Raw genomic sequence first — 12,773 nt, 5'->3', positions numbered from 1 at the left:
CCTGACCACGCTCCAATACCTCCCCTGCACCCTCCACCCCCCCCCCCCCCGCCCCCCCCCGGCCCCCTGGGCCTTGGCTTGTGCCTGTGAACCGAAGGGGTCATACCCGGGTCTCTGGACAGCTCCCAGGCCTGGACTTCGTTTTCCAGGATATCACCTTTACTGGTCAAGCCGTTTTGTTTCACAAGAGCCCAGTGAGTGTTTGACACGAAATAGAGCCTCCGTAAATAGTTGTAGGAATTAGCGTCATTTTACAGTATGGAAACTGAAGCTCCAAGTGAGAGTAACTTACCCCCAAGGTCTCATTGGTGAGAGACGCTGTGGAAGGGCTGCCCTGGCCTGGGTACACAGTAGGCGCTTTGATGCAGGCTCGGGAAGGTCCTGCCTGGTGGGATTGCGCCCTGGGGCACCGCGCACGAGTCGGGGAAGCCCCGGGCAGGGCCGTATGTAAGTAGCGCGCGAGGAGGCCGCGGATTGGCCGGCCCGGGCGGGGGCGGGGCGCGCCGAGGGCCCAGGGCTGCCAGGTGCGCTGGCGGGGAGAGTCAGGTGTCCGCGCCCGCCCGCTGGACCTCCAGCCCCGCGCTCTGGCGGCTCCTCCCGGGCGATGCCTCCGCTCTGGGCCCTGCTGGCCCTTGGCTGCCTGCGGTTCGGCTCGGGTAGGCAGGGAAGGGCAGGAGGAGGCTGAGCTCAGAGAGAGGGAGCAACTGTGTCCTGGGGCGCCCGCCGCCTGGACCCTGATTCCCGGCGCTGGGGACCCAGATACTACTATTATGAATAATAGTGCTAGCCAACGTTTACGTGCGTCCTCTGGTGGGAATCCGAGGGCTCACGGATGGCTGCAGCCCTGCGATGTGTGTTGCAAGAGAGCAACATGCAGGGGGGCTGCGGGAGGGCAGAGAAGGGACTAGCCCCGGACCCATGGTGATGCCTGGATGGGGGCAGATAGAGAGATATTTCCGCCGAGGAAAGCACATGGGCAAGGTCATGGAGGTGGGAGACAGCATTTGGCTGTCCTGGGAATTGCCAGTCCTTGGGACCGGCTGGAGTGTGGGATAAGGGGAGCCTGTGGAGGAAGGGGTGAGGCTGGAGACCCAGAAACGCAAAGCCCAGAACTTCAGGACCTCCCTGCCTTTCCAGAGAGGCTGGACTTCGTCAGGGGGCGCTGGGGGACCATGGAAGGGCCATAGCAGGAGAACGAGACAGCCAGATTTGCATGTGGTGGGGAAGTTGGGATGGAGGAGGGCTGGGCCCATGGGGCGGAGAGATGCTTCGGAGGGGCAATGGAGTTCTTGGCAACTGAGTGTCTGCAGCAGGGAGAGAAGGCAGCAGTTTGGCCCCACTGCCCCATTTCTGAGCAGGATGACTGGGCAGGGGGCAGTGTCTGAGACAGGTTATGCGGTGGCCCAGGGGTGGGTGAAGCCCAGGGCCTGGCACATGGCAAGTGGTGAGTAACTGCAAGCAGAGTGGGTGTGGACAGTTCTGCCAGGGGTGAGTTCCCATCCTCACTGCCTCCTCCAGCTGTGAACCTGCAGCCCCAACTGGCCAGTGTGACCTTCGCCACCAACAACCCCACACTTACCACTGTGGCCTTGGAAAAGCCTCTCTGCATGTTTGACAGCTCAGAGGCCCTCACTGGCACCCACCAGGTCTACCTGTATGTCCTGGTTGACTCAGGTAAGGGTCCTGCTTCCCTCTGGCTACTCCAAAAGGGGCTTTGACCTGTCTGCAGGGAGGAGGGAAGGAAGCAGGTAGAGGAACCCTCCATGCCTGTAGTCATTTCATTAAACTACCCATGCTCTTTATTAGCATGCCCTGGCTTCCACTCCGGGCCAGCCCTTGGCTGGGTGCTGCAGTCACAGACCTGTCCTTGCCCTGCAGGGACATCCAGTTAGTGAGGGAAGTAATAATACCAGCAATCACTGAGGACCTACACCATACCGGGCACTTTGCACACTGTAGAGCTAATATCTACAACCAGCTTGTAAGGCAGCTATTACCAGTCCCCACGACACAGTAGGGAATTAAGGCTCAGAGAGGTGGAATAATGCCCCTGGAGCTCCCAGAGCTGGAGAGTGAATCCTGATCTCTCTAGTCCCCAAGCCCAAGGTCCTTCCTGAGGCTTCGCCAGGTGGCTCGAGAATGGTGTTTTTGAGGCAAAACCATGGATTTGGACCTGCTGCTCTGGCCCAGCCCTGATCAATTCCCTGGAGGGGATCCTGAGCTTCTGAGACAAGCCAACATCAACTCTTGCATTTCTAGCTGCCAGTCATTTACAACAGCTCGTTCAGGGCCATCATTTTCTTCTTTCAGCACGTGTTTATTGACTATAAACTAAAGTGCCTGATCTCTGGGCACTGTGAGGAATTTCTCTCCCATTTCATAGAAGACTAGGGTCTGGAGAGGTAGAGTAAGTTGGCCAAAGTCACCCATCTAGTAAGGAGGAGACCTGGGACCTGCCTCCACTTTATTTCCCTTGGTCATATGACCCTCCTTTCCCATTTTACACAAGAGAAAATCCAGGACTTTCAGCAATGAAGTGACAAAGGTCTGTTGGGAATGGGGGGTTGCAGGAATGTCACAAGATAAGGCGAGAGTCAGACACAGTGCCCAAAGCAGGGAGGTGATCCTTGTCCATCTCCCACATTGCACTGGGAGGGCAGAGACTAAGCTAGCCCCATGCCTGTGACCCCAGTGCCCAGCACAGGGCTGGGGCAGAAAGGATGATCGGGGCTTTTGATGAATAACTGAGTGAGTGCTGCTGAGCCGGAGTGGCCAGGAGCCTCACTTCCTGCACTGCCTCTGCAGCTGGCTCCAGGAATGCCTCAGTGCAAGACAGCGCCAAGACCCCACTGGGCTCAACGTTCCTACAAACAGAGGGTGGGAGGACAGGTCCCTACAAAGCCGTGGCCTTTGACCTGATCCCCTGCAGTGACCTGCCGAGCCTGGATGCCGTTGGGGATGTGTCCCAGGCCTCACAGATCCTGAATGCATACCTGGTCAGGGTGGGCGCCAACAGGACCTGCCTGTGGGACCCCAACTTCCAGGGCCTCTGTAACCCACCCCTGTCAGCAGCCACGGAGTACAGGTGGGTGTAAACAAACTGCTACAGGAAAGCGGCAGTTCCCCAGTCCTGACAAGGGAGAGCAGGGGCAAAGCAGGAGCAGCCACATTTCTCGAGAGCTCATATGCTGAGTGCATCCCAGGTTCCAGGCAGGCTGTGCTGAGCCTCAAGTTCAGAAGGGGCCCCTCTTGGATTGATGTTCTGCAACTACCATCTTGGAATTCTTTTTTTTTTTTTTTTTGAGACGGAGTTTTGCCATCTCCCAGGCTGGAGTACAGTGGCACGATCTCAGCTCGCTACAACCTCCACCTCCCAGGTTCACATGATTCTCCTGCCTCAGCCTCCCAAGTAGCTGAGATTACAGGTGCATACCAGCACGCCCAGCTAATTTTTGGGGTTTTTAGTACAGATGGGGTTTCACCATGTTGGTCAAGCTGGTCTCGAACCCCTGACCTCAAATGATCCACCTGCCTTGGCCTCCTCCATAGTGCTGGGATTACGGACGTGAGCCACCACGCCCGGCCCATCTTGAAATTCTTTTTTTTTTTTTTTTTTTTTTTTGAGACGGAATCTCCCTCTGTCGCCCAGGCTGGAGTGCAGTGGCCGGATCTCAGCTCAGTGCAAGCTCCACCTCCCAGGTTTACCCCATTCTCCTGCCTCAGCCTCCCGAGTAGCTGGGACTACAGGCGTCCGCCACCTTGCCCGGCTGGTTTTTTTTTTATTTTATTTTTTAGTAGAGACAGGGTTTCATCGTGTTAGCCAGGATGGTCTCGATCTCCTGACCTCGTGATCCGCCCGTCTTGGCCTCCCAAAGTGCTGGGACTACAGGCTTGAGCCACCGCACCCAGCCGAAATTCTTAATTGTTGAACAAGGGCCCACATTTTCATTTTGCTCTGGGCCCCACAAATTATGCAGCTGGCCCTGGCCCATCTACATGTGTGGAAGTCACCCACCCAAACCCCTTCGTCTTACAGGAAAGGAAACTGTGCCAGAGAGGGAAGGTTGCCCAGTGGAAAGCTGGGGCCCAGCGTGAACAGAAACCCTACCAAAGCCTTGCCATCCGCAGCCTCAACGGAGTTTCGCTCTTGTTGCCCAGGCTGGAGTGCAATGGTGCAATCTTGGCTCACCACAACCTCCGCCTCCTGGGTTCAAAAGATTCTCTTGCCTCAGTCTCCCAAGTAGCTGGGATTACAGGCATGCGCCACCATGCCCGGCTACTTTTGTACTTTTAGTAAAGACAGGGTTTCTCCGTGTTGGTCAGGCTGGTCTCGAACTCCCAACCTCAGGTGATCTGCCCGCCTCGGCCTCCCAAAGTGCTGGGCTTACAGGCATGAGCCCCCGCATCTGGCCTGGGTGAGACTTCAAGGATCTTAATTTTTATCTGCGTGTTAAGCTACAGGCTGTAGATGTCTTTGTCATTAGAACATCCATCATTTTAAAGTGACTGTGTATGAGACCTTAAGTAGGCTGTGACTATTCTGTACTGCATTGCCCAGTCTTCTTTTGTGATTAGTAATACTTGTTGCGGGGTTTCTGCGCTTAAAATATACCTCCTGTACAAGGGCAGCAGGGTTTATGATGGATATTATTCCAGTTTTTTTTTTCTTTTTCTTTTCTTTTCTTTTTTTTTTTTTTTTTTTTTTTTTTTTTGAGACATGGTCTTGTTCTGTGTCCAGGCTAGAGGGTAGTGATGCAATCTCATCTCCCTGCACCCTCTGTCTCTGAGGGATCCTCTGACCTTGGCCCCCCAAAGTGTTGGGATTACAGGTGTGAGCCACCACATCCAGCCTCAGCTTTTTTCTTTTTTCTTTCTTGCTTTATTTTTTATTTATTTATATTTTTTTGAGACAGAGTCTTGCTCTGTCACCCAGGCTGGAGTGCAATGGCGCGATCTTGGCTCACTGCAACCTCTGCCTCCTGGGTTCAGGCAATTCTCCTGCCTCAGCCTCCTGAGTAGCTAGGATTACAGGTGCCTGTTACCATGCCCAGCTAATTTTTGTATTTTTAGTAGAGACGGGGTTTTGCCATGTTGGCCAGGCTGGTCCCGAACTCCTGACCTCAGGTGATCTGCCCATCTTGGCCTCCCAAAGTGTTGGGATTACAGGTGTAAGCCACCACGCCCAGCCTCAGCCTTTTTCTTTTTAAGTTTTCTTTGTGATGCCAAGGAGTAGGCTTGGAGTAGTGGAAGGCAGAAATGCAAGGAAGACAGATGCATTAGTGCTCAGCAACTATACCACGTGTGTTACATGGAGGAAAGAAATGAAGGGAAGCTCTAAGAGGCAGCACCTAGAAGAGCGGCTTCTGACTCTGAAGGCTTTATGGATGGAGGAGGTGGCAGCTAAGCTGGGGAAGGGTACAGGGGGTCCTATTGGCCAAGCTCAGCACTATTCTGTTGCCCAGAGCCCACTCAGTAGCCGTCTATATTTCCATCTCCTAGAAGGAACCCCCCACTGTCTCCCACCCCTAGGCCATCCTATGTCCCCCCACCACCTCCCTGTGGCTGGGGCTCACAGGAAGCGTAAAAGTCACCCTGGCTCCATCTCCTTCCAGGTTCAAGTATGTCCTGGTCAACATGTCCACGGGCTTGGTAGAAGATCAGACCCTGTGGTCGGACCCCATCCGCACCAACCAGCGTAAGTGGTGGGCCGTGGTGGGGGTGATGCTCAAGAGACCCGAGAAGGCAGGGCCAGGCACGGCGGTGAGAATCAAGGCTCATCTGTTCCTGTGAAAGCCTCCCAGGCCAGGCGGTGATGAGTAAAATGCTCCTCAAAGCCGTTGATCCAGGCCAGGCGTGGTGACTCACACCTGTAATCCCAGCCTTTGGGAGGCTGAGGCAGGTGGATCACGAGGTCAGGAGATCGAGACCATCCTAGCTGACCCAGCGAAACCCCGTCTCTACTAAAAATACAAAAACATAATTAGCCAGGTGTGGTGGGGGCACCTGTAGTTCCAGCTACTCTGGAGGCTAAGGTGGGAGAGTAGCGTGAACCCGGGAGGCAGAGCTTGCAGTGAGCCGAGATTGCGCCACTGCATTCCAGCCTGGGCGACAGAGTGAGACTCCATCTCAAAAAAAAAAAAATACAAAAATTAGCTGGGCGTGGTGGTGCGTGCCTATAATCCCAGCTACTCGGGAGGCTGAGGCAGGAGAATTGCTTGAACCAGGGAGTCGGAGGTTGCAATGAGCCAAGATCATGCCACAGCACTCCAGCCTGGTGACAGAGCTAGACTCTGTCTCAAAAAAAAAAAAAAAAAAAGGGTCGTTAAACTTGGAACTTCCTCCTTCCTTCTTTCCATCCTTGAGGGCCAGGTGTGGGAACAGATCAAGGTGGAGGCCTTGGTGGCATTTGGGGCTGCGGATGGGTATAAGTGGATCAAAGCTGGCCCATCCCTCCATCTCTCCAGCCCTTGCAGTGGGTTGGCCTCAAAGGCTCACGGAGCTGACCTGGCATTTAGGTCCTAGCCAGCCCCTTTGCTAAATCCTCATAGCAGCAAGCACCAGTGGCCAGGTGAGATGGCTCCAAGGCCTAAAACTAAGATGGTGAAGGCAGCAAGGAACGAGTCCGCCTCCCTGCACTCCTACTCCTTAGCACCTGGGCAGCTGTCCTGGGGGTGGAACGCCAGGGTCCTGCCCCGTTCCTTGCTCCGCAGAGACCCGAAGTTTATACGGAGTCGAGTCTGCTGAATGGCAGGGATCATGCCAGGGACTCTGATGGTAATTTTGAGTGAATGATACCCTAACTTAAGACCCCCTCCCGCCACACCTTAGCCCCTAAGACGAGGCTGTCTGGCAGGATGGGTGTCAGGGGGCTGTGCATTTCACCTGCAGAGCCTCCTGCCGTGCCCGTGTGCACCCCCCAGGGGCGTGGGGGGCTCCGAAAGATTGCCTGAGGTCACACAAGAGTGGGTGGTAGAAAGCCTTGTGTGTGTGTATGTGGGTGCCTGTGCCTGTTGTGGTATGTGTGTGTGTGTGTGTTTGTGTTGTGTGTGGTGTGTGGTATCCATATAATGTGCATGTAGTTTACGGTGTTGTGAGTGGTGCGTGAATGTGAGAATGTGTGCGGTATGTGGTGTGTGGAGAGTATGTGAGGAATGTGGTGTGGGTGAGTGTGACAGTGTGTGGCGTATACCAGGGGTCCCCGACCCCTGGGCCATGGACCAGTACCAGTCCATGGTCTGTTAGTAATGGGGCCGCACAGCAGGAGGTGAGCATCTGCATTTGCAGCCGCTCCCTGTGGCTCGCATTACTGCCTGAGCTCCGCCTCCTGTCAGGTCAGCAGTGGCATTAGAGTGTCACAGGAGTGTGAACCGTGTTGTGAACTGCGCATGCCAGGGATCAGGTTGCATGCTGCTCATGAGAATCTAATGCCTGATGATCTGTCACTGTCTCCCATCACTCCGGATGGGACTGTCTAGTTGCAGGAAAACAAGCTCAGGGCTCCCACTGATCCTACATCACGATGAGTTGTGCAATCATTTTATTATCTATGGCAATGTAATAATAATAGAAATAAAGTGCACAGTAAATGGAATGTGCTTGAATCATCCCGAAACCACCCCCAGCGCACTCCCTTCTGCACAAAACCTGTCTTCTCTAAAACCGATCCCTGCTGCCAAAAAGGCTGGGGACTGCTGGTATATGTGGTGTGTGGTGGGGGGTGTGTGTGAATATGAGGCTGTGTGTGGTATGTGTGGTTAGTGTGAGAGTAGGTGTGGTGTGTGAGTGTAGGTGTGGGGGGTGTGTGTGTGGTGTGGGTGGTGTATGTGGTGTGTGGTGGGGGTGTGTGTGAATATAAGGGTGTGTGTGGTTAGTGTGAGAGTATGTGTGGTGTGGTGAGAGTGTTTGGTGTGGGTGGTGTATGTGTGTGTGGGGTGTGTGGTGTGTGGTATGTATGGGAGAGTGTGTGGTGTGTGAGTTTGAGAATGTGTGTGGTGTGTGATACGTGTGGTATATGTGTGGGTGGGGTGTGTGTGTGTGGTGTGCAGTATGTATGTATGAGTATATGTGTGGTGTCTGTAGTGCATGTGTCAGTGTGAAAGTGTGGGAGTGTGAGCATGCAGTGTGGGAAAGTGAGTGTGGTATGTGTGGAGTATGTGAGAGTGTGTATGATGTGTGTGGTGTGTGTGGTATGTGTGTGATGTGTGGAATGTGTGTGGTACATAGTACATGGTGTGTGTGGTATGTGGTGTGTGAGTGTGAGTTGGTGTGTGGTGTGAGTTGGTGTGTGTGTGGTATGGTGTGTGTGGTATGTGGTATGTGTCTGGTGTGTGGTGTGTGGTGTGTGCGTGTGAGCATGTGTGGTGTGTGGTGTGTGGTGCATGGTGTGTGGTACATGGTGTGTGTCAGAGTGTGCATGAGTGTGATTTGGTGTGTGTCATGCGTGGTACATGGTGTGTGTGGTGTGTGTGGTATGTGTGTGATGTGTGGAATGTGTGTGGTACATAGTACATGGTGTGTGTGGTATGTGGTGTGTGAGTGTGAGTTGGTGTGTGGTGTTGTGGTGTGTGGGTTGTGAGTGTGGTGTGTGTGTGAGTTGGTATGTGTGGTGTGTGGTGTGTGAGGGCGGCAGTGTGTGTGGCTGGGGTGGCTCCTCCCATCTTCACTCCTGACCGCCCCTCCTGTGGCATTCCTACTCAGTGTGATTTCACTGAAACAGCCTTGGAACCCTTGGGACTAAGAGTCCTGAGCCCAAGACCAGCCTCTGCCCCTCACTGCTGTGTGAGCCATTATGGACCTCGGTTTCCTCATCTGAGAAGAGGGGAGAAGAATTATTGAAGGGCCTCCACGGCAGGGTTCCTTCCGCAGGCAGAAGCACAAGGCCCAGTTCTCTTGGGGGAGGACCGTGGGGCCCATCTGGGGGACAGCATACACTTCAGGACCAGGCGGGCCCGGCTTGAGCCTGGATTCTGCATGTTCTTGGCTGGGGACTCAGGCTCCCTGAGCGCAGTGAGTGATCTCCAGGGTGGGGTCTCCAGGGAACCTACCTGGAACAGTAGCTGCAAGTGGCTGGCTGCAGTAGGACCTACACATCATCTGTTCACATCGTTCCAAAGGGTGACGCCAGCCCCAGAAGAGTGACAGCCACCGTCGACCTGGCCCCGTCAGACCAGGCCCTTTGCCTCATCTTTGTTTATAATCCATATGTCATCCATCTCACCAGAAGACTTGAGTCAGTTTACGATTTAAAATTATGCAAAGCCCGGGCGCTCTGGTGGCTCACACCTGTAATCCCAACACATTGGGAGGCTAAAGCGGGAGGACTGCTTGAGCCCAAGAGTTCAAGACCAAACTGGGCAACATGGTGAAACCCCATCTCTACAAAAAAAAAGTACAACAAATTAGATGGCCGTGGTGGCGTGCACCTGTAGTCCCAGCTGCTTGGGAGGCTGGGGTGGGAGGATTGCTTGAGCCTGGGAGTTTGAGGCTGCAGTGAGCCAGGATGGCACCACTGCACTCATGCCTGGGTGACAGAGCAAGACTCTGTCTCAAAAACAATAACATAAAATAATGCAAAAAAAAAAAAAGAAGAAGAGTTAAAAGAGGAAGTGGCCAGAAACACACAAAAGAAAGTTGGGAAGTAGAATGTGCGGAAAACAAGGTAATTGTGCCTAAAACCTGAGAGAAGTTGCCGCACTGGGTCCCAGGGTGATCCCTGGATCCCTGGCAGCCAGGGCGGGGGAGACACCTGCCACCTCCTGGGAGAAGGCTGAGGGTGGCGCTGTGTCTGGGGAGTAATCAGGCTGCATCCCACCACAGTCACCCCATACTCGGCGATCGACACGTGGCCAGGCCGGCGGAGCGGAGGCATGATCGTGATCACTTCCATCCTGGGCTCCCTGCCCTTCTTTCTACTTGTGGGTTTTGCTGGTGCCATTGTCCTCAGCCTCGTGTAAGTACCCAGCTGGGAGGGCTGGACCCCAGGGACACGCCAGACACATTCGGCTTGTAGGGACTCAGCAGCAGGGTCCTCCAAGGCAGGGGACAGCCCGGAAGGCAAGGAAGCTACCCTCTGCCCTGTGGGTGGGGTCTGGTGAAGAGGGAGCAGAGTCCTGGGATTTCAAAGCGGGAGGACTATGGAAGTCAAGTTGCTCAGCTGGGAAGGGTGGGGCTCAGCACCTGGGCTTTTGGGCAGACGGCCAATTCAGATCTTAGCTCTGACACTCAGAGTTATGCAACCTTAGGTATGGCTTACTGTCCTTCTATTCTTCAGTTTCCCCATCTGGAAAATGGAAATAATAAATATTAGTCATCTCACGGAGTTGTGAAGGTTGAGTGGAATAATCTCTATAAAGTTTCTAGAGCAGCGCCTGGCAACTCAACAAGTATTTCCTTTCATTGTCATTATAATACACCCACTTGTAGTACAGAGGGGGAAACTGAGGCCCAGAGGGGGTCAGAGTGGCCCAAGGCGACACAGCCTGCGGACCAGAACCCAGAGTTGGGGTCCTAGAACCTGGGACTCGGGACTCCAGTGACACCTCTGATTTGTGTCAGCTTTGGATGAGAGTGGTGTACCAGAGTTAGCAGGGCTGTGGGTGGGGAAGGCAGGTGAGCCCACAATCCACTAACCCCTGGGAAGACCAGGCAGCAGACAAACCAAGGTACCGTACGAATCCAGAGGAGGGCAGGGCGGGTGCTGCCTGGAGCATCAGGGTGGCCTTCCTGCAGGAAGGGTCAGTGTGAGCAAACTCTCATTGGCAGAGTCCTTCTCAGTGAGAGGCAGGGCGGCCCAGGGGACTTTGAAGACCCAGGGAGGTCCCAGTGTGGGTAGGGGAGGAGCAGATAGAAAAGTTTCTTGGAGTAAGTATAATTAAGTGGATCCATGGAAACCAGCCAGGCAGGAAAAGATAGGTGGGGTGGGTGGAGATCGAATGAGGGAGGAGGCTGAGAACTTGCAAATCAGGTTGGTGGACTGTGGGCTTCCCTGTCTTCCCCACCCACAGCCCTGCTAACCCTGGTACACTCCCCGGGAGACCTGGAGTCCTCATCCAAAGCCGACACAAATCAGAGGTGTCAGTGGAGTCCCGAGTCCCGGGTTCTAGGTCCCCAACTCTGGGTTCTGGTAGCGGGCCGTGTCACCTTTGATATTTAATGACGAATGACTCTGACGTTTAAGTTAATAAAAACAATAGATGATATCAGCCTCCCAGAAACTCTGCCTGGCTGGACCTGGGAGCAGTCAGAATATGGCAATGTCCCTCCTTCCTTTTGGGCAGTACCCTAATCTGGCATCAAAGAGCCTGTTATCTGAATTTAGCCCAGCTTTTCCATGTATCCCTTCTGCTACCCCCACTCTGTTCTGGCTCCAGCTGCACCAACTCTGATCTGCACTATTGCTCCAGATACTCCTCAGCCCTTCATGCTTCACACCTGCCTGCCATGTGCTGACCCCACATCTGAATGCCTTTCTCTCCCCTAACACTCCTCTTTTTTTTTTTTTGAGACGGAGTTTCGCACTTGTTGCCCAAGCTGGAGTGCAATGGTGCTATCTCGGCTCATTGCAACCTCCGCCTCCCAGGTTCAAGCGATCCTCTTGCCTCAGCCTCCTGAGTAGCTGGGATTACAGGCATGCACCACCATGCCCAGCTATTTTTTTTTTTTTGTATTTTTAGTAGAGACAGGATTTCACCATGTTGGCCAGGCTGGTATCGAACTCCTGACCTCAGGCAATCCACCTGCCCCAGCCTCCCAAAGTGCTGGGATTACAGATGTGAGCCACTGTGCCCAGCCCACACTCCTTCGTTAGAGCCACATGAGCTGCCGCCTCCTCCAGGAAGCCTTCCTGCAGCTCCCCCCTGCGCTTGTCCATGCTGCGTGGTCATTGTTGCAGTCAGTCTCCCCCTGCAACCTTAGCTCTTTGGGAACATGGGACAATGGCCTCAAATTGTCCAGCTCCCAGTAAGACCTATGCGTTGTTCACATCGTTCCAAAAGGAGGACCTCTTCCTTATTCCCAGTGCCTGGCACAGGGTCAGTGCTCCAGAAATATGGGTGGATTGAATTCATGTCTATGAAGACAACATCTGTGAAAGCGATGTCTGACTCTGAAGGTCCTCAAGCAGCTAAAGGAGTTTGGGTTTGCTCTGCTCCCCTAACCCTGGGTCTCTCCATCCCCTTGGACAGGGACACGGGGAGTGCTGACGGGGAAATGACTCACGACTCCCACATCACTCAGGAGGCTGTTCCCAAGTCACTGGGGGACTCGGAGTCTTCCTACACGTCCGTGAACCGGGGGCCGCCGCTGGACAGGACTGAGCCATATTCCAGCAAGCTCCAGGACTGAGCCCAGCGCCATCCCTGGGCAGCAGCATCCTCCTCTCTGGCCTTGCCCCAGTCCCTGCAGCGGTGGTTGTCACACCCTGACTTCAGGGAAGATGACACAGGGCTTGTCCCTCCAACCGCAGGAAAACCCTTAATAAAATCTTCCGATGATTTCTGGTTCAGTAACTACTTACAGAAGGATGAGTGAGAAGGTGTATGGAATGAATGAGTCAATGTCAAACTGAGGGCTTGGATTGTTTCTCTACAGGCGGGGTGGGAGCAAGGGACTAATTTTCAGTCAAGGCTATGGCATGTGAGTGCCAGGCAGTGGCACATGCCTGTAGTCCCAGGGACTCAGGAGGCTGAAGTGGGAGGATCACTTGAGGCCAGGAGGGCAGGGCTGTAATGAGCTATGATCGTGCCATTGCACTCCAGCCTGGGCAACACAGCAAG

General features: G+C 54.2%; 1 protein-coding gene across 2 annotated transcripts; it reads left to right on the top strand.

The window, feature by feature from the left end:
- Window positions 1-583: 583 nt before the first annotated feature.
- UPK3A (uroplakin 3A) lies at window positions 584-12,496 on the top strand. Of its 2 annotated transcripts, XM_025400029.1 has the most exons (6): window positions 584-656; window positions 1,519-1,674; window positions 2,806-3,085; window positions 5,613-5,695; window positions 9,817-9,949; window positions 12,183-12,496. In XM_025400029.1, exons 1-6 carry the CDS (start codon window positions 605-607, stop codon window positions 12,340-12,342), a joined length of 864 nt encoding a protein of 287 aa, XP_025255814.1. In that variant the 5' UTR covers window positions 584-604; the 3' UTR covers window positions 12,343-12,496. The 2 variants fall into 2 exon arrangements, with proteins under 2 accessions (XP_025255814.1, XP_025255815.1); XM_025400030.1 differs by lacking the exons at window positions 2,806-3,085; window positions 5,613-5,695.
- The last annotated feature ends 277 nt before the right edge of the window (window positions 12,497-12,773 follow it).

This window comes from Theropithecus gelada, chromosome 10 (assembly GCF_003255815.1).
Source record: "Theropithecus gelada isolate Dixy chromosome 10, Tgel_1.0, whole genome shotgun sequence".
In the NCBI taxonomy this organism is placed as follows: Eukaryota; Metazoa; Chordata; class Mammalia; order Primates; family Cercopithecidae; genus Theropithecus; species Theropithecus gelada.
This window is presented reverse-complemented; position numbering and strand designations above follow the sequence as displayed.

Coding starts and splice junctions, on each gene's coding strand:
- UPK3A (XM_025400029.1), top strand. CDS start 605: ATGCCTCCGCTCTGGGCCCTGCTGGCCCTTGGCTGCCTGCGGTTCGGC. Junction 3,086..5,612: donor TCAGCAGCCACGGAGTACAG/GTGGGTGTAAAC, acceptor ATCTCCTTCCAG/GTTCAAGTATGTCCTGGTCA. Junction 9,950..12,182: donor GCCATTGTCCTCAGCCTCGT/GTAAGTACCCAG, acceptor CCCCTTGGACAG/GGACACGGGGAGTGCTGACG.